The sequence below is a fragment of the Pristis pectinata genome, chromosome 2 (genome assembly GCF_009764475.1).
Source record: "Pristis pectinata isolate sPriPec2 chromosome 2, sPriPec2.1.pri, whole genome shotgun sequence".
In the NCBI taxonomy this organism is placed as follows: domain Eukaryota; kingdom Metazoa; phylum Chordata; class Chondrichthyes; order Rhinopristiformes; family Pristidae; genus Pristis; species Pristis pectinata.
Window position 1 is genome coordinate 78000512 of NC_067406.1, and position 19259 is coordinate 78019770.

At 40.1% G+C, this 19259-nt stretch overlaps 1 protein-coding gene across 7 annotated transcripts in view; it reads right to left on the reverse strand.

Annotated features, from left to right (window-relative positions):
- The window catches only part of slit2 (slit homolog 2 (Drosophila)), a 369641-nt gene that overhangs the window by 135728 nt on the left and 214654 nt on the right, over window positions 1–19259 (reverse strand). For all 7 annotated transcript variants that reach the window (XM_052037389.1, XM_052037413.1, XM_052037405.1 and 4 more), the window contains exon 5: window positions 10999–11070. In XM_052037389.1, the coding sequence (XP_051893349.1) occupies window positions 10999–11070 (72 nt within the window). The remainder of the gene's footprint in view (window positions 1–10998; window positions 11071–19259) is intronic.

The following is a 19259-nucleotide window of genomic DNA, read 5'->3' on the forward strand; positions in this document are numbered from 1 at the left end:
TTTAGTAAAGCATTTGATAAGGTCCCTCATGATCCAGAAGATTAAGATGCATGGGATCCACAGAGACTTGATAGATTGCATTAAAAACTGGCTTGGCCATAGAATACAGAGCATAGTGCTGGAGGAGTGTTATTCTCACTAGATGTCTGTGACCAGTGGTTTTCTGCAATGATCAATCCTGGGACCTCTGTTGTTTATGATACATGTAAATGATTTGGATGAAAATGTAGTTTGAAGATGGCACAAAAATTAGTGGAGTTGTTGATGGGGAGGAAGGTCTTCAAAGGATATAGCAGGATATAGATCAGTTGGAAATATGGGTGGAGAAACGACAGGTGGGGTTTATTCCGGACAAATATGGGGCGTTGCACTTTGAGAGGTCAAATGTAGGAAGAAGTATGCAACGAATGGCAGGACCCATAGAAGCATTGATGTACAGAGGGATCTTGGGGTGCAAGTCCATAGCTCCTTGAAAGTGGCAACACAAGTAGATAGGGTGGTAAAGAAGGCATACAGTATACTTGCCTTTTTCAGTTGGGTCATTTAGTATAAAAGTTAGGAGAGCCATGTTGTAGGTCTGTAAAACTTTGGTTAGGCTACATTTGGATTATTGTGTGCAATTCTGGTCACTGCATTACAGAAAGAATGTGGAGGCTTTGGAAAGGATGCAAAAGTGGTTCACCAGGATGTTGCCTGGAAAAGTATGAAGTATGAGCTATAAGGAGAGGTTGGAGTAACTTGGATTGTTTTCTCGAGAGTGTCAGCTGCTGAGGGGTGAGCTGATACAAGTATATAAAATTATGAGGCGCATAGATAGGGTTGATAGTCAGAGCCTTTTTCCCAGGGTGGAAATGTCAAATAGCAGAGGGTGTAGATTTAAGGGAAGATGTGGAAAGTTTAAAGGTGATTTGCAAGACAATTTTTTTAAGCAGAGAGTGGTAGGGACCTGGAACACCCTGCCGGGGAGGAAGTGGAAGCAAATGCAATAGAAACTCTTAAGAGGCATTTAGACAGGCACATGAACGGGCAGGGGATGGAGGGATATGGACCACGTGCAACTAAATGGGATTAGTTTAAATCAGCATAACATTTGGCACAGATATTGTGGGCTGAAGGCCTATTCCTGTGTTGTACTGTTCGATATTCCATGTTTTGGTGAGAGAAAAAAGTTTAATTTTGCTTGGGAAATAAAAATCTAAAATGGATAAGGGAGTAAAAGGATCTCAGGGTACAAATGCACAAATCACTAAAGGAAGGAATGTTGGTTTATATGGCCATAAAATGATAAACTAAGTCAAGGACCCGTAGACCACAGAACAGTCGATGCTGTCTATCAAGCAATAATCCTACATTAATTTCACTTTATTCTGCCCACAGTCCCAATGACTCCCTATGATTATACATTAGGGGCAATTTAGAATCGCCAATTTACTTACTAACATTCACGTGTTTGGGATGTGGGAGGAAACCTATGTAGTCAATGGGAAAACATGCAAAATCAATTTAGACAGCACTGGAGGTCAGGATTGAACCAGAACCAGTAGAGCTGTGAAATAATGGTTCTACTAGCAGCACCACAGTATCACCCACATGTACTTAGGTGTGGCTCTATGAGAGACTATTGAAAAACAGAGTAAATATGCAAGATGTGTTTGTATATTAGTTATACCACACCTGGAAAATGTTAATCATATAAATAAACACTGAAGATAATGTAAAAAGATTTATAAAAATGATATCAGGACTGTGAGATCTGGAAAGGATGAACGTGATAAGTTTGTTTTCTTGAAAAGAGGTGCCCAAAAAGAAATCTTTAAAATAATCAAAGATTTTGATACAGCACGAAGAGTGTTTTCCATCTGTAGGTCTGACCAAAATTAGAGACTACAAATGTAATGCAGTCACCAAGAAATCAAAGAGGGAATTCAGAAGAAACCATGTTCCCCAGAGAGTAGTAAGAATGTGGAACTCACTGTTATAAGTAGCAGTCGAGTCAAATAGCACAGATGTATTAAAGGAGAGGCTCAATAAGTCTGAGGCAGCGAAGAATAGAGGACTCATTAGTCAGGAAAAGACTCAAATGAAGCATAGATGGCAGCATGGACAAGTTAGGCTGAAGTGTCTATTTCTATAATAGTCTGTGGAAGATGAATGGGAAATTAGCACTTCAATCAGCTATTAATATTTTAATTTGATGTTATTCCATTCACAGGAATTTCTGACATGTTAACTAGGAATCATTAGATTGCTGCACTGGGAGCAAACATTCCTTCAATGAACTACAGGCACCTTGAATTAAGCTCTGCCGACTTCTGTTCCTAATTTCAGAGGGTAGCTTTGCAGCGTTCAGTGAGATTGAACAATTGTCATTCACAATACAATGAATCTAGAAACAATGCATGAATTTCTTATGTAATCGAGGTGAGTGAAGGCCTTGCTTATTGAAAGTTTAGGTTGAAACAAGCTTTGCAGAAAAAGTGAAAGTGAAGTGGTAGTCTGTTTTACATCCCGCCCCCTGTGGTACATGAAGCCCGATACTGTATATCTCGGATCTAACTGGCTACTCATTTTTGGTACGGTCTAAGGAACTTTTCACTGACCAGCACTATGAAGAATAAATTTTGTTGTCTATTTCATTTTGTTGTTTCCCATTCACAGATCTCTTTGCAGCTGAGGAAGCACAAAACATGATGTACCAAGAATAGAAAGACACACACACTGGGTAGATGTGATTGCACAGATGGCAAAGTGCACAGAAAGATAGAAGATAGAAAAAGGAGAAAACCTTTCATCTTTGATGACTGATTTATGGCTGATCTCCATTTATTTGCCTTTGCTCCAGAGCCTTTGATACCTCTACCTATCACTGACATCAGTCTAGGAAATTTCAGTTGACCTAGCATCCACATGTTTTTAGAGGAGTGAAGCGTTCAATAATTTCCAGGTTTTCACCAGAGAACAAGAGCATTAGAAATAGGAGGGGTAAGCTGACTGACCCCTCCCCACCTCCTTGCACCATCTCTACCCTTCAATAAAATGATGGCTAATATTTTATCTCAGCACCACTTTCTTGCACTACATCCAAGTTCCTTAATTCTCTTAATATTTAAAAATCTATCAATGTCTGATTTCCAACACATTGATAGTGTTGGTAGAGATGTTGTGCGAGGTGGTAGTGGTGTTGACAGACTAAAGGTCTGACATTTCTGCAGAATTTTTTTCAGCAATTCAGTTATGAGTTTTATGAGGGTTTCATGAGACACCACATTGAATGGGTTTGATGATTTCACAGTTAGTTCCTCTATTGCCTCACTCCTGCTGTCCAGCTCCACATTTGGCAGGAAACTGTTCTCCACTTTGAGCAGCCACGTGAAAGGAGTTTCAGGGAGATGGCGGGGATTGTACACTTTCTCAAGGAGGTCTTGAGAACACCTTTCAATCTGTTCTCTAGTAATGTCTTCCTGTAACAGAACTCAAGAGTCTGTTTCGGGCATGCAAACAATGTGTCCTGCCTAATGAGCCTTAATGCTGGGGGTATTGGCTGGGGAAAGAAAATGACCTTGGTTTACTTGTCTTTCAATGGATTTGGAGGATTTTGCAGTGGAAGTTTTGGCAGTATTTTGTTCAGTACCCTGAAGTACCCGCTGTAGGTAGTCCAAGTCTCAAATGCATACAGGAGAGCAGAGATTAATGCTATCATGTACACCATGAATTTTAGACCAGATTTGCGATCTTGCTCTTCAAAAACCAGTTGTGTTGGCTCACTGAAAATAACAGTGAATTTTACCACCTTTGCCGAGAAGTGGCTCATGAGATATGAGACATGGGTCATGTTGTTCAAGGTCTCACTGTGAATCTTTATTCTTGCAGGGAGATCTTATACAGCAGGAGTGAGGCAATAGAGGAACTTTATTTTGCAGATGTTGAGGGCAAGATTCATCATCTCATAGGCTTCATTAGTTTTAAGTCTGTGATAATATAGAGCTTGGTCTCCGAACTCATGCATTTTTTTTAGCCAACAGCATCTACTCTGGATAGTGGCAGACAATAGCATTGCTGCTGATTTGAACTACAATGTTACAAAACTCTCTCATGGTTATAATTTTATCACTAACATTTTCTTAGCATATCTTCTATGAAGAATTGCTCAAGGAAACAACTGAGGTTGTTTTGCGACAGATCTCCCTGACATTTAGTCCCTGTCCAATACTGCTGCCTTGGTATTATGGGCAAGATTGAAGCTATGAAATTAGTGCAGCCCCGAATATCTGCTCTTCTTGTTCTTGGTGAGTGAATGCCAAATAGCCCACCTCTCTCAATAGGGTTTCCCATACTTGGATTATACGTGGGAGCTGATGATAGTCATTGTGCTTCTGATGAGCCTTTAGAATATTTAATCCCTGTCCAATTGATCCTTTCCACCTACTCCTAAACTCACCTGCTCACTGGAGTTAAAATATCTCCCCTACACCTCCTATGTAGTCATGCTCCAACCTTAGGATTATGTTCCCTCATGCCCTTCATTATGTTAAGCATTTCAATTAGATGACGCCATCATGGAACAAAAGTCAAGCTGAAAGAAGAAGTGAACTTAAGTTAACCCTTTAAGCCTTGGTGTTGTTCCAGTGAACCTGTGACTCAGTCGGTCCAAAGTCAGTCTTCTTTTTCCTCAGCTGATTTCAATCTTTTGCTGATTTTTGCTTCTAAACATGGAACTAGAGGCAAACTCCTTGAAATGATTGTTCTGATCTAATCAGCAAAGTTTGCTGATATGTAAATACGTGAGTTTTTAGGTGCTGCTTTTTATCCACACCCAGTGGGGGCAGAGCACAGCCTCTCAAGTGAATCAGTTTGCCTGCTCATGAATCTTTTATCTTTCCATCCTTATTCGGGATGTCCAAAAGAGGATGGGCAGATGTAGACTTTTGGCTTTATCTACATAGAAAAGAGAACATCTAGTGGAGAATCATGCATTCCCCTTGCTGAACTGAGAGAATTTCAATAGCAATAACAGAAAGAAAGAAAGAAAAATAGTGGTTGGGACGTTTGAAGAAAATTAAGTGTGTGTGAGACAGAGAGAGAGAGAGAGTGAATGGTGAGATAGAGGGGAGGGAGGGAGAATGAAAGAAAGAGCAAACAAGAAAGCGAGGAGAGATAAGGGGAAGAGAGATAGCAATACAGAAAGCACAAGGGTGAGTGAGAGACCAAGAAAAAAATTGACAACAAGATAGACGGAGAGCATAAGAGACAGAGAAAAGGTGGGGCCGAGGGAGCAACAGAACAAGAGGGTTCGAGTGAAAGGAGCAAGAAAAGGCTAAGGAGGGGATAATACAGAGAGAGAGAGAAAGAGAGAGAGAGAGAGGGAAAGAGAGAGAAGAGAGAGAGAAAGAGAGAGAGACCAATATGTTCCTCTTGGTGTCCCAGTATCCAAGATCCTGCTATGAGTCAGGATCCACCTATCACTTCCAGCTCTTGCTCCATCCATTCCCTCCACTTTTTTTTTAATACTGGCTATCTCCCCTCTTTCTTTCAGTCCAGATGAAGACTCTCGACCCGAAACGTCTTCTGTCCATTTCCTTCCATAGATGCTGCCTGACCCATTGAGTTCCTCCAGCGTTTTGTGTGTTGCTCTATGTCTTAGTTATCCTGTTTTTAAAAAGCTTGATTTTTTTAAAGGCCACATCATTAATAATGTGGCCAATAGTTTCTTTTATATTCTATGCCATAAGATTCATCTAAAATATTATTATTGCACCTATAGCTTAATTTATCAATGGAATTTAAATTACTAGCAGTAGCATAAACTGCATTTCTGGCAAAACACAAAACACTTGACAAATTAGAAAATCATATAATATCATGAAATTTGCTTAATGGGTTCTGCAGGTTAATTTGGTGAAGGGTGAATTGTATGTTGGTCTATATCTCATTTTCCTGAACTGTCATTGTATAAATCAACGCTGACACAGATCCAACCCACTCTTAAATCATTTCTTCTCGCTGGGTATTGAAGGTAGCAGCTCGATGGGAAATATTTAGCACTGCATTTCTTAAATTAGTTTTGTCAAAAAGTCTCCTATTTTGCAAAATATCTCTATTTTTATATTGTTAACAGTTAACAATACATTCCATAACAAGTCATAATCCAGCATTGCTCACACCAAGGTAACAGCAAAGCATGCAGAATCTCCACCCTTGACTGAGAATGATTAATGGGCATTGTTGGAAAAGTGAAGACAGAAATGTTAGTATCACTATCCAAGAGGAGAAGGTGAAGGAAGTTTTCTGACATTAATGTGCATTCTTTCAAATCTGCAGAGTCTGAAATAAATGGCGCCCAAGTATCATGTTCAAGCCTTTACCCACTGCGGCTCAATGTTGACTTGCTTCATCTCTAATCGCCAGCAAACCTTCTTTCCTCTCCTGAGTTTCAATAACTGGCAGAGCGAATGAATGTGGCTAAAAATACAAATGATATGGCCATACTGTCAAATACAAAAATAACGAACATGCGAGCAGCCAAATGTGAGCAAGCTGTCAACTTTAACAATTGTCTGTCAATTAAAACAATGTGCTCTTGTTGAATTGTACAAACCAGATGGATGTAATGTGTGAGAGGTTAAGCTCAGAAGCTGACAACATGGTAGAGTTTATGAAGCTTTAAGAATGAACTTGCCTGTAAGATGGTGCTATAAGAGATATGTTTGTTTAGTAGAAAGGGAAGAAGTTTGTGTGACTAAAATGTAGAACCTTCTATCCTTGCTCATTCATCAAAAACTATAACAAATGTATCAGAAAATCTCCAGTGCAAACAAGGAAGCTAGTTATTGACAACAAAGTGATTTTTCATTCCTTCTCATTGACCTTAGACAAAGGGGAAGAGTAGGGAACCTAAATGCCTCAGGTCAGATACATCTTTAACAAGAAAGAGTATTGCACACACCGCGACAGAGAAAATACACCAAGAAAATACAATAACTTTGAGGGACAATGAATTAGCATGTCATTCCAAAAGGTACTGAAGCACTTCTAACAATTCTTGCCATATCTAAGAACGATAATTTCAATAAACCTTCAGTTTGATCATGGTTGACAATAGTAAACTGTTCAGATGGATACTAATGGCAAAATCAATGCCTTAGAAGTGTCACTGCAGCAGGAAGTCAATGGAAGCGGAAGTCCTCAAGTGAATTCATACAAGGGCATAAGAAATTAAGTCACAGAAATTAAATTCTTCTGTGCTTGATTTTAGTGTGTATACTACACATAAAAGGCAATTTTCTGCATCTTTTAAAGTACCTGTGCCCATTTCTTGCTAAAGTTCCACCCAATGAAAAGATGAACTGGGCACTTCATGTTGCAATTTACTTTAATGCTAATATCTTTACCTCGTGGTATTTCCCACACTTGATAACTTCACAAATATGTGTGCCACCATTAATTACCTACCAGCAGAAATTGGATTAAAAGGTCAAACCTTATGACCTTGATCGTTACTAACTACCAGGTATCATTACTAACTAACAGGCCTAACAAAGAGTACCACATACCGAAAGGAATGAAGCCTGTGCGAATTAAAGGGATACCGCTGGAAAATTGTTTGATGTTTTATAAATTCCATACCCCTGGCAGTCATCTTAATCTGTGAAAAATACCTCTGACAGCAGCCCTTAGCACTGATCGAAGCATACATGCACTGAATACGCTTAGCCTACCGAGCTCTTGCCCTGTAGCCCTGAAACTGCCATTGCCTGTGCTTACTTAGGGTCACTCACAGCACAGGTTGGGCTTCTCCACAGTACAGGGGGGCACTGTGTGTCTGCTGAGGAGAGACTCCTTGGTCAAAAATATATATTCCAAATAACTTTTAATTTAGAAGTTCCCTCCCTATTTTAAACCACCGTGTAATAATCCACGCAATATCCTTGCATGTGCCTTCGGAAGAAGTGAATTTTGCTCCAGAAGGTGGCAAAAGGCTGTTTTATTTGCTGGAAACCACTGCATATAATTGGTAATGATTTAACATCAGCGTTAACAGTGAATGGAAGAAGAATTGGTCGGTTAATTGGCTGCTGTAAATTTCCCCTTGTGGTAGATTCTGGGAGGGAGTTAACAGGAATGGAAGGAGAATAAAATAGGATTAGTGATGGATTGGTATGAATGGGAGGTTGATGGTCGATGCAGACGCAATGGGCTCAATGGCCTGTTCCCTTGCCGTATGACACTTTAATAAAGCATAATTGCCACAATTCTTTTCCACACAGAGATTACCAATCATTTGGAAACATTTGAGATTCTGAGAGGAAAATAAATGAATTATGTGCAGCACTGATGCATAAAGTGAGATAATGGAGAGTTTGCTGATGGGCACCCTTGCTCGAGAGGAAGTCTCCAGGATGATTCCTCTCTACAACACTCAGCAGACTTGGTGTGGATGTGATGAGGGCGGAAGAACTGAGGAAATGAAGATAATGCTTCTCTGTAGATCTCGCAGAAGGCAAAGAATGCAACAAACAAAGTGTGCTTCAGAACCTATTATTAGAATCATGGAATCTCACAGCATATAAACAGACTCTTTAGCGCACCCAGTCCATGCTGACTGTCATGCACCCATTTACACATATCCTACCCTAATCCTATTTCATTGTCCCCACATTCCCATCAACTCCCTCCAGATTTTATCACTCACCACCACTTTAGGGGAAATTGAGGTGCCGATCACCGACCCATCTGCACATGTTTGAGAGATGGGCAGAAACGGTCACAGAAAGAACATGCAAACTCCATAGTAGTACCGGAGGCCAGGATTGAACCCAGGTCGCAGCAGTTGGGAAGCAGCTCCACTAGCCAATGTGCTACCCCCAATGATAGCACCTGCACGCCAAATCCCCCTCCCAATCTTCAGAGGCCTGGCTGTACAGCAGCATTGCATATAGACAAGATGCAACTTGTCTCAATGGGTCAGGCAGCATCTGTGGAGGGAAACAGACAGTCGACATCTCGGGTCGAGGCACTTCATCTGGACCGAAAGACAGAAGGGAGATAGCCAGTATAAAAGAAGTGGAAGGAAGGGGTGGAGCAAGAGCTGGCAGGTAATAGGAGGATCCAGGTGAGGAGAGGTGATAGGCAGATGGAGGAGAGGAGAGTTGGAATAGAGACAAAAGGTGGGAGGTGACAGGTGGAAGCGACAGAGGGTTGAAGTTGATTGAATCTGACAGGAGTGGAAGGTGGAGCATGGAATCAAGTGAGGGAGGTGAGAAAGGCAGATGGGAAGAGTAGGGGAGGGGACCAGTGGGAAGAGTGTGTGGGTGATGGTGTCACTGTTCAGAAGTGGCAGTGCCAAAATGCACAACAAAGCCTGCCTAGCACTCCAGCTATCTGATGACTGTTGAACATAGTACTAGTTGTAAGAAAGATAAATGGATACCAACACTTAATGAAGTACATAATCCCACAATTTCATGATGTTGTTGCTATTCAGTGTGCAAGGAGACAAGAAGCTTAATAAATCAGTGAATAGAAAATGGGCAATACTGCATGTGACACCAGCTCAGCAAACCCATGTAGGATTGCAAAGGAGTTGAGGGAGATGATGGCCTAGCTGTTATTGGTAGAGAGGCACTGTACAGTAGATAGCACTACCTACATGAAAGCCCAGAGCCGGCAGAGCAGTTTCATTCACTGTGCAATTGGTGTATCAGGGAATAAAATATGGAACATAATCAACATAATGGAAGTTGCCATGACGATGACTGTGTACCAAAATTATGGTTATGAGACAGAATTATGGCAATGTGCCATAATCTGCCATTGGGCCTCGGCATCAAGTGACGTCCTTTGCCTTTAACATGTAAACCTAGAATGCACACATCAAATCAATTCTCGTGTCTTAGTAAAGTCACAGACCAAAGTAGACGGTATTTTTTAGAAGCTGCCTTCCCTCAAGTGCTCCACTGCCCATTCTCAAAGGGTAGATCAAAGACTTGCAAGACATACAGTATGGCCAGATAGAAGTTCCTCCAAGGCACGACAAACTGAAAGTGATAGCCTCCTTAACCAGAGGTTATATTTCTACAATGGGAATCATGAGTGGTGACTGAAAATATTATGACTGGATTCCCCTGGACTCCACCCACTGCACTCACCTTTTTCAGAAGTGAGAAGGATGAATGAACTAGCTCACTCCATCTGACAGTATCCTGCAAGGTGCAGTGGCTCTAGGTGATGTCCAAGCATCAGGTCCAGTAACCTGAAACCCACCTGAGAACATTTTGATGGCCTTTGACAGCTTTTCACTGTCAATGGTCTTTGAACAGTATTTGAATGTCTCTGATAGTCAGTGGCAATGAAAGTGTATTGAAATAGATTTAAGTAATGAAAGAAGTTAAAATGATTTCTTTTTAAAATGCATTTTAAAACATTGTGAAATATGAACAAATAATTGAAGATATTAATCCAAAATAAAATATAACAATTCATATACCTGCAGTTATCTTTCCCTAAAGATAAACCAATCCCTTTCAAATAAATTGGGTCACTGCTTGTACACTGGGTGTAAAGCTGAAGGGCTAGATGCAAAGTATATCTGACCCCTCTCACTAACATGTTAGATTTCCTCTGCTGGAGGCAATGTTCATTGCAGCAATGCATCAAGAGATCAAATGGGCCAGCATTAGGCTTCCAAATCATTTCAGACATTCACACTTGGCTGAGCATGCGTAGAAGTCCAGAACCAGCTGAGCTGCGAGTGGCCGATAGCCAATAGCTAGAGGTAAGCATGGTTCGGCCCAATGTATTCAAATGTTCTTGTTTCCACTTAGCCATTCCTTCCTGGCAGAAATATTTCTATAACTGGAAAAGCTTCCTTGAAATAGAGATAGTGTGACCTGGAAAGGCACTTGAATGTAGGCTCTCAGCCTTTTCCTGGTATGGTAAAGGTTGTGGCATAATCAATCACGTCTGGATTCACAACAGGCAGAAAACCACAAAGGTACTCACAAATTTTTAATGTCAACAGCTCCTCGGAAGGCCTTTCTCGGGATAGCATGAATATGGTTTTCACTCAAGTCACTAGAAGAAAATAACAAGGGAACAGAGTTAACATTGGTCTCAGGGAGAATTCAATTAGACAAGAATGCCTGCATACACAGCATGGTTGAATTAGTTACAATGCTTCACTTTTTCCAATCACATTTTCATTTGCACCATATCATCACCTGCATGACCATTTTTTGTTCTTATCAAACATCCTTCTGATTCACATTGAAATGCACAAAATTATAATGTACAGAAAATAGGTCTGGCTAATAACAGATGAAGATAGAGCAGCACTGAGTTTTATTTCTCTTTTGCAAAAGCAGAGAGTCTGAATTCATTGGATTTTTACTTTGTATGTGCATGTTCCCCATTCACTGAGGAAAATGCAGCACCTGAAATAAGCTGCATGGATTGTAAAAGTCTGGTTGCTTGTGCACTTTTAGTGTGATGAATGTGCAGAAGGAGATGGGACCTGTTTGCTGTGATTCAATTTTCAAGGCACTTTAAGTAATCTGTGAAATGCAATATGACTGCAGAAGCCCTGACAATAAATCCTACTTCTTCAAATGAAATAAGACCTCGTCATTGTTATAATAGCTCAAGGTAAAATGATTAACCTTTTCTTAGCTGAAATGCAAATCTAGATTTTCTATCATTATGGTGGTTTATTTTTTATTTCCAACACTCTTGCAAGGAGAATGCATTCAAACAGAACTAGTTAATTAAAACAAAATTTGTTTTGTAAATATCTTAAGTTCATCTTGTCAATGTAATCATACTTTGGGGTTATCTTTGAGGTAGTATTCACTTCGTCGGGTGTACCAGGAAATAGTATGTGCATTTGGCAGACCTGATATAGTAAATACTATAATTTTTCACTTGTTTAAGAACAAATCTTAAGTGATTTCATACTGTAACTGGCTCCTTTCTGGCAGTTATCAAGTTGCCCAGGTGTCCTTCTGAGCTTAGATGGGAATGTTGGCAGGGCAGTTAGCTGTGGGAACAATAAGAGGCTAAACCTGATCCTCTCCTCCACTACCAGCCACGGTGAATAGTTGGAGATCAGACGCAAAATCCGTGGCTCACTTGGCCTCTTTGTTGTCACCAGGGTTACTCTAGCCAATTACATAGTTTCGTGCTGTCTTGCATGTGGCCTGCAGACTCAGCACATGACAGGGACTGAATGTTGGGACTTTCTTCTTTTGTCTTCATTATTCTAATGCTAAAGAAAGGCCTCTAAACTTTAACACTTTGACTAGGACGTTTCACATGGCAGATACTCAGACTGAAGAAATGGCACAACTGATGAATGGTGTTTCTAAACCTCCAGCTATTGAATCAGTTGGATATTCAAACTGCCTTGAATCAGAACTCTATGAAATGAAAATGACACCAAATCTGAGCAAGATTCTATATCAGGTGTAGAGTGTGGGAACTTCAGGGCTTTGATATAATTGAGGTTAATAATTAAATTCAGTATATACTTCTCAGTACCAGAGAATAAAACATCCAACAATAATTTTCACTCTTGCCAAAAGAGATCTACAACATAGCTGTAATAAGATGTGTGATTATTTGTGGCATTCAATTACAATCATCTAAATTTGTCATGCTGAGCTTTACAACAGGATATCAAGGATTCAATGGTACTACAATTTCTGTTCTCAATAGGTGCGAGAAACTAGCAATTCTTCAGGCGTGTGACCTGTTGAGGGCTCTTGCAAAGAACTGAATGGCGTTTCAATGGCAACAGACGCTGAGAATGTGACTCCAATGCAGCAGCGTAAAACTCTGATAATGAGTCAGAGGCCAAACTCTTCCAGATTCCACAATTGCTTGAGTTGGAAATTAATCGGCAGTGCCAAAATAACCAGGCACTACCTCTTCAATTATTGGGAGTTACAGGAGCTATATTGTTATATAATATACATTGTACTGAGAATAGTATTGCAGAGTGGAGTTTCTCCGATATTAATCTCACTCTGAAACCCGGGTTTTTGCATTATCCTCCTGGATTAGAGATCTGGGGAATGGCACCAGCCGAATCATCCATGCTCAGCATGAATTCAGTGAAATTATTCTCCGTATTATATATTTTCTATTGATTAACCTTTTAGAGAATACCTCATGTAACTCCCAGTATTTGAAGAGGGCTGTGTCTGGTTATTATGATACCTTCTATTAATTTCCAACTCAAGCAAATGTGGTCTCAGGACTTTTTGATCTCTGGCTCATTATCAGAGTTTTACACTGCCTCATGCCAAATAAAAGCAAAATAAAAGTGGGGTCTTATGCATATAATTTTCTGTTCACGATACAAACATTAATGTTATTATCTTATACCCCAACTTAATGTCCGTTTGATGCCAGTGAACCTAACTGTCGTCTCATTGTTTATGGCACTAATGCACCTTTTCAATCATTCTACAGCAAAATAACGAAATATAATCAGAGTTTGACAACTTTACACAAGTTAGAATAAAATACACTTGGATTCTGTCAAGCAAATGATAGATTTTCACCAATCATTTAGTGAATTATTCCTTTGGGAAACCAGAAGGGAGAAAAATGCCTGAAACACCTCAAAGTATCTGAGCAAACGGAACAAGCAGTCAAGATTATTAGCAGAATATCATTCCTCCTAAATTGTCAAAGCAATATTTATAATAAAATAGTTAACATTTTTCCAACTATACTCCAAAACAAAACAGAGCTATTTCAGCTTTGCGGTTGACTTATTTCGAGCAAGTGTGATTAAGCTAGTATTTACATCTGAAATGTTTCAAAGGCTTTGCTGGATCAGAGTTAAGTAAATACCATGAGGGGAGGAAAACAAAGCCTGACAGATGAAGTTCTAACGTTCTATTCAATCTCTGAACTGTTATCTGCTTGCAGCAGTGCAAAATGGCCACCTCATGTTAATTGTGTAAAATGGAGGATATCGTCAGATTCCTAAACATGGAAGGCTATCAAGAGGAAAGGATGATGCTCATTTGAATTCCTTAACTAAATCTGGACATCTGACATTTGCAGAGAGAACTTAAGCCAATGATGCAGACTTGTTCCTTTCTCAGAAGGTCACACGTAGATAAATTAGGCCCTTTGTACTTCATAGTGTTATTCTGTACAGACGTACTGGAACATAAAGCTGGCATTCTAATAAAAATATTGTCCTTAATATAAAAACATCTGGTTGCAGTTGCACTTGTAAGGGTGTGTGCTGCACATTGGGCCTATTTTAATAAATGAGCAGATCATAGGAAACTATTGTCACTTTTGCCTTGTATTATGGCTGCCACTGTGAAGTTTCTCTAATAAAGCTTTCAAAGCACAGCAAATTGAAGGGCACGTTACTAGAAAAGAAGTTGGAAAGGACAACATAAGCAGTGAGCTAGATCAGAGGATGTGGATTATTAGATGATTCAAAAGCAAAGGGCTAATACAACGCAGTTTGAGAAGAATACAGATTGGTCCAGGTGGCTGTTTAATATGTTATCTTGAGTGGATGTAATAGAAAAACAATTGCTGAAATTACAGACTTTCAACAGAAATCTTACCGTGGTCTTGTCAGGTTAACCCTCTGGGAGCAGAGACTTAGGTGGTGCATCACTGGGAATGTATGGTTACTAATGTTGCCTCACTGTCCTTTGAACTCAGTAGCAATAAATCTTCTATCGATGGCACCCTGCCCGTAAATTTAATTATGCGTAATTTTATTTTCCTCCAAGGTAATGTCCCTGGACTCGGAACAATGCAGCCATAAATCTCTACTGCTATCGACTGCTTTCATAAATACCTTTAATGAGCAAAACTCTTTGAGACGAATTGTAAAAGTAACTAGGCTCAGACAGTAAGAGTCCCAGAATGTGCTACTGATTGTACAGTGGTAAAGGTAGTGCTTGCCAAGTGCTCCACAGTCTGTTCAAGAAAAGGTGCCAATTCAGAACAGGTGCTGAGCTGAGAGAAACTCAGCATAACATTCCCTCTTCGTTAAAAAATAATGAGATGGGATAATGATATTTCCCCACAGTGACCTTCAATTAGTTTTGTTTCTTTTTCCTGACCAAGATTCTTCAGTGCAGTTCTCCCAGCCTGGCTCACATCTATTAGGATAGCTCTCTGTTGGGGTGGGAGGGGGTGTTAGTGGTGAACGTATGTTCAAATGCGCCATGTGCTTAATCAAGGCAGAAATGCAATATGTGAGCAACTGGTTGGCCCACAATACTTCCTCTCATTGACAGAAACCTCCTTGGATGGTTTGACTTGAATTAGGAAGAGGTCATTTCATTGCAGTAATCTGCAGTTTGAGAAAGGCTGCCACCTACTGAACAGAGAAGGATCAACTGAATCATGGTCCTTAAAAATGGACAGCTAAAGCCCCAGCTAACATACCCAGAATCTAGAGCAACACCCAAAAAGCTGGAGGAATTCAGCAGGTCAGGCAGCATCTATGAAGGGAAATAGACAGTCGATGTTTCGGGTCGAGACCCTTCACCTGACTGCCCATTTCCCTCCACTGATGCTGCCTGATCTGCTGAGCTCCTCCAGCTTTTTGTGTGTCACTCCACATTCCAGGCTTTGTGGTCGCTTGTGTCTCCTTACCCAGAATCTATATTTGTAAATCTAAATTTTTGACATCCTGGCCAATAGGTAGTGAAGGTTCATTCATATTTAAAAATGACACTTTGGTGATCTTTGCAGGATGGGATTGAGTCCTCACCCGCTGCAATCACAGGCTGCCAAACAATCCACCTTCACACTTTGTTGTTGTTGCATTGTGATGTTGGTGCTGGGATTCACGTCTCTTTACAAGATTCACTTTCACCTCTAGCTGCAGTTCTCTTCCACCACCACATTCGAGAAGCTGCCATCAGCAGTAATGTAAGTGTAGCACACAAAACAAATGCTTTGTACTTAATCCTTTCTTAAGTTCATCTCATTAAAATCCTGACTCGAGCAGTTCTAAAAGTCAGCATGTGCAATGACCTGTACATTAGATAGTATGGACTTCACAATGTGACAATCTACAATCAGTACTATTCTCAATCACACCCCAACAGCCACTTGCCTTGTGCTGAATGGCATCTCACTGGCACCACTACAGCCAAAGGGTAAATGTCCATTGAATATACAAAGGTAAGCATGTTCCGCAACCAGAATAAAATTAGAAGATTTCTTACTCACCTGCATGGATTTATCAACAATATCATATGAACTGCACTTCAAGGCATTGTGTATTAATAGCAAATCCAGAAAAAAACTTGCAATCCATTAAAACTGGTTCCTTTGTCACTGCCTCACTAACGTAGCATTGCAAAAGAAAAAAAATTCTCCATATTAAACATATTAATAAGTTTAGTTCCCTTATTCCAGGCTGTCTGTTGGTTATTAATTAGTCAGTTAAATATTGGGAAAGAGCTAAATACATGGATATTTCTGCCCTTATTTTCTCTGTGGGTGCTAATCACTTCACAATAGCTTGTGGTTTCCATTATGTACTGACTTAAACACCAGGCTCACCAGGCTCTAGCAGATATTCAATACAAGAGCTGTGCAGGTAAACATAAATCATATGCTTCTCTGCTGTCCTTCTGCATTTATTCCAGAAAATATTCATTGGATTTGTTTTCCCCAGCCTCAGGTTACTGAAACCAGGAGCTAGATCCCTTGCTGTTTCACTTAAGGCCAAATACCACAGCATTGACCAAGGACCAAAATGAATTTCCTGATCCAGCATAGAGCATTTAAGAGGGTCTTAGATGGGCACATGTTTATGCAGAGAATGGAGGGATATGGACCATATGCAGGCAGAAGGGATTAGTTTAATTAGGCATCACTAGCTTAATTAGCTCGGCACAACATCGTGGGCCGAAAGGCCTGTTCTGTGCTGTACTGTTCTATATTCTATATGACACGATGAATGGAGTGTCTTAATCAGTGTTATCATGAAGATATTAATAAACTCCAGTGGTAGACTGCCTTGAATTTTATACACATAAACTGGAAAGAATACACTTAATAAACAGTTATTTTACGGATGAGAAGCACTCAGAATTGCTGAGGGGCTTCATCACTGACCTCCAGCTACAACTTGGGCTGACGATTGGTGAAGCTCACTGAAAGTTGTTAAAAAAGGATCACTTTTACCTAATCATGCCATTTCTTTGGAGGTTTTGCTAATTTCCACCAGAGAACTCTCATTGAAATTCCAGGAAAAAAACTACCACAAAAACACAACAGATCTGACAGCATCACAGAGTGCTCAAGCTACACCTCAATCCATGAAAGTATCACTGCAGAGAACAACTTGAAGTGAAATAAATTATTTCACATGAGATTTTACTTCACGGCAGTTTGGTAACAATCGTGTTAAACTTGCTTTGGGGCAGCACAGTTTAATGTGTTTTGTTTCATGTTCTATGATGATACTTGAGCAGATCAATTTCAATACGGCTACTGCTCAGTTTGTGCCAGTTTTGAGCACAATGTAATATCTACCGCAAGGAGTGTTCAATGGGAACACATTAACCATCAAGTGTGTGTTCTTTTACTGAATGTTCTCAACTGTGAAATAAATGTCATATAAATTAAAAGACAATTTTGCTTTTTTTTCTAACGACAAATGTGATGAAGACAGTTTATGGAACTTATGCAGGAGTATCAAACCCTCATTAATGAAAATGACACACTCCAGCTATTTCCTCCCGGAAAACCAGATGGATTCCGACTGACGTGTTGCTGTGCTGCGGAGAAGTCCCATTCAAGTCATTGGATCCCTTACACCAGCTAAAATTATTCCAGGCAGATTTTGGCAATGTAATTCCAATCAGTAGGACACATTAGTTTCAAGTATCAGACAATATGAATGTCTTGTAATCTGGGCCCTTCGAACATTGTGACAGGTTTGGAACTAGGGAATTATGGCAGGCAAGTGGGAAAGTTGTGGAAGGTGCATTGTTAGTAGCTGATTTCTAAGTTCAGAGCAGCAGGCAGAATGTTTTTTTCTTTAGTTATATGCAAAGTATTTATTATATTTACATAGTGTACAAAATGCACCACACAAAAGTCTGGGCTAACAGTTTGATGCAGTACTTAGGGTGCTGCACAGTCGAGGGTGATGCTTTTCAGATGGATCTGTTCTCTCCAGTGGATGGAAAAAATCCCAAGACACTATATCAAAGAAAATCAGGGTTGCCAAGCCCAGAGTCCTAGCCAATATTTATCATTTTCTCAATATTTCTAAAATACATCATCTGGTACTATCAGACTGCTATGCATGAAACCTTGCTGTGCCCAGATTGAATACTTTGTTTTCTATATTGCATTATGCTTCAAAAGTCCATGAAGTGCTTTGGGATCTAATGAAAGGGATGCAAGAGCTGTCATATAAATGTAAGCCTTTCTTCTTTTTCAAATTCTTTTTGGGAAAAATAGAGGAAAAGGTTGGAATCCCATTGCTTGGAGACTGCAATGAGCAAGTGTTTACTAATGATAGCTTCAACAGAGAGATGGTTCTCAGCCGCTGGTGCTCTGTACCCTGCCCCATTCACCCAGAATAATGACCACAACACAATGATATTGTAAATCCACGGTCATGATGTTTGCTGAACATCACTGCCACTGGCCAGGGAAGATCCGCTCAGCACCACAGAGCTGAGTGCTTCCTCTACTCCTGGCTAGAAAAAGTAAGGCTTAAATGAAAAGCTGCAAATGTTGCTAATCAAAAATAAAACCAAAAATGATTAATTGCACAAGAAATCTGTTGGCATCCAAAAGAGAAAGGTTTCTAATTCAGTGATAGAGGTGATGTTTCTATGTACATTATATCATTCTGATATTGAAATTTCTTTGTTCAGAACATACCAATGCTATTAGCCCGTGTGGTCATTGCTTCAGGAATAACAAAGTCACAGCTTTCAGTTCTCCCAATAAGCCCTATTATCTGGCTGTTGACTGTCAGTCTCCCAGCTCATTTGCATAGACTAAACTGGATGGCAAAAGCTCTTTCCATTCTGTTCAACCCAAGGCAAAGCTTCAAACACCACATCTTACTCACTTCCAAGGTTGCTCCCTCCCTTTTGTGAATGGGTTGGGGATGAGGGCCAGGGAGAGAATCTGGGGATTAGCGGGGGAAGGAATGGTGGAGTGGGAAGAGGAAGATGATCGATGGAGGAGGGGAGCTGTAGAGATGATTGGAGGGGTATAATGGGGAGATGTTCAGG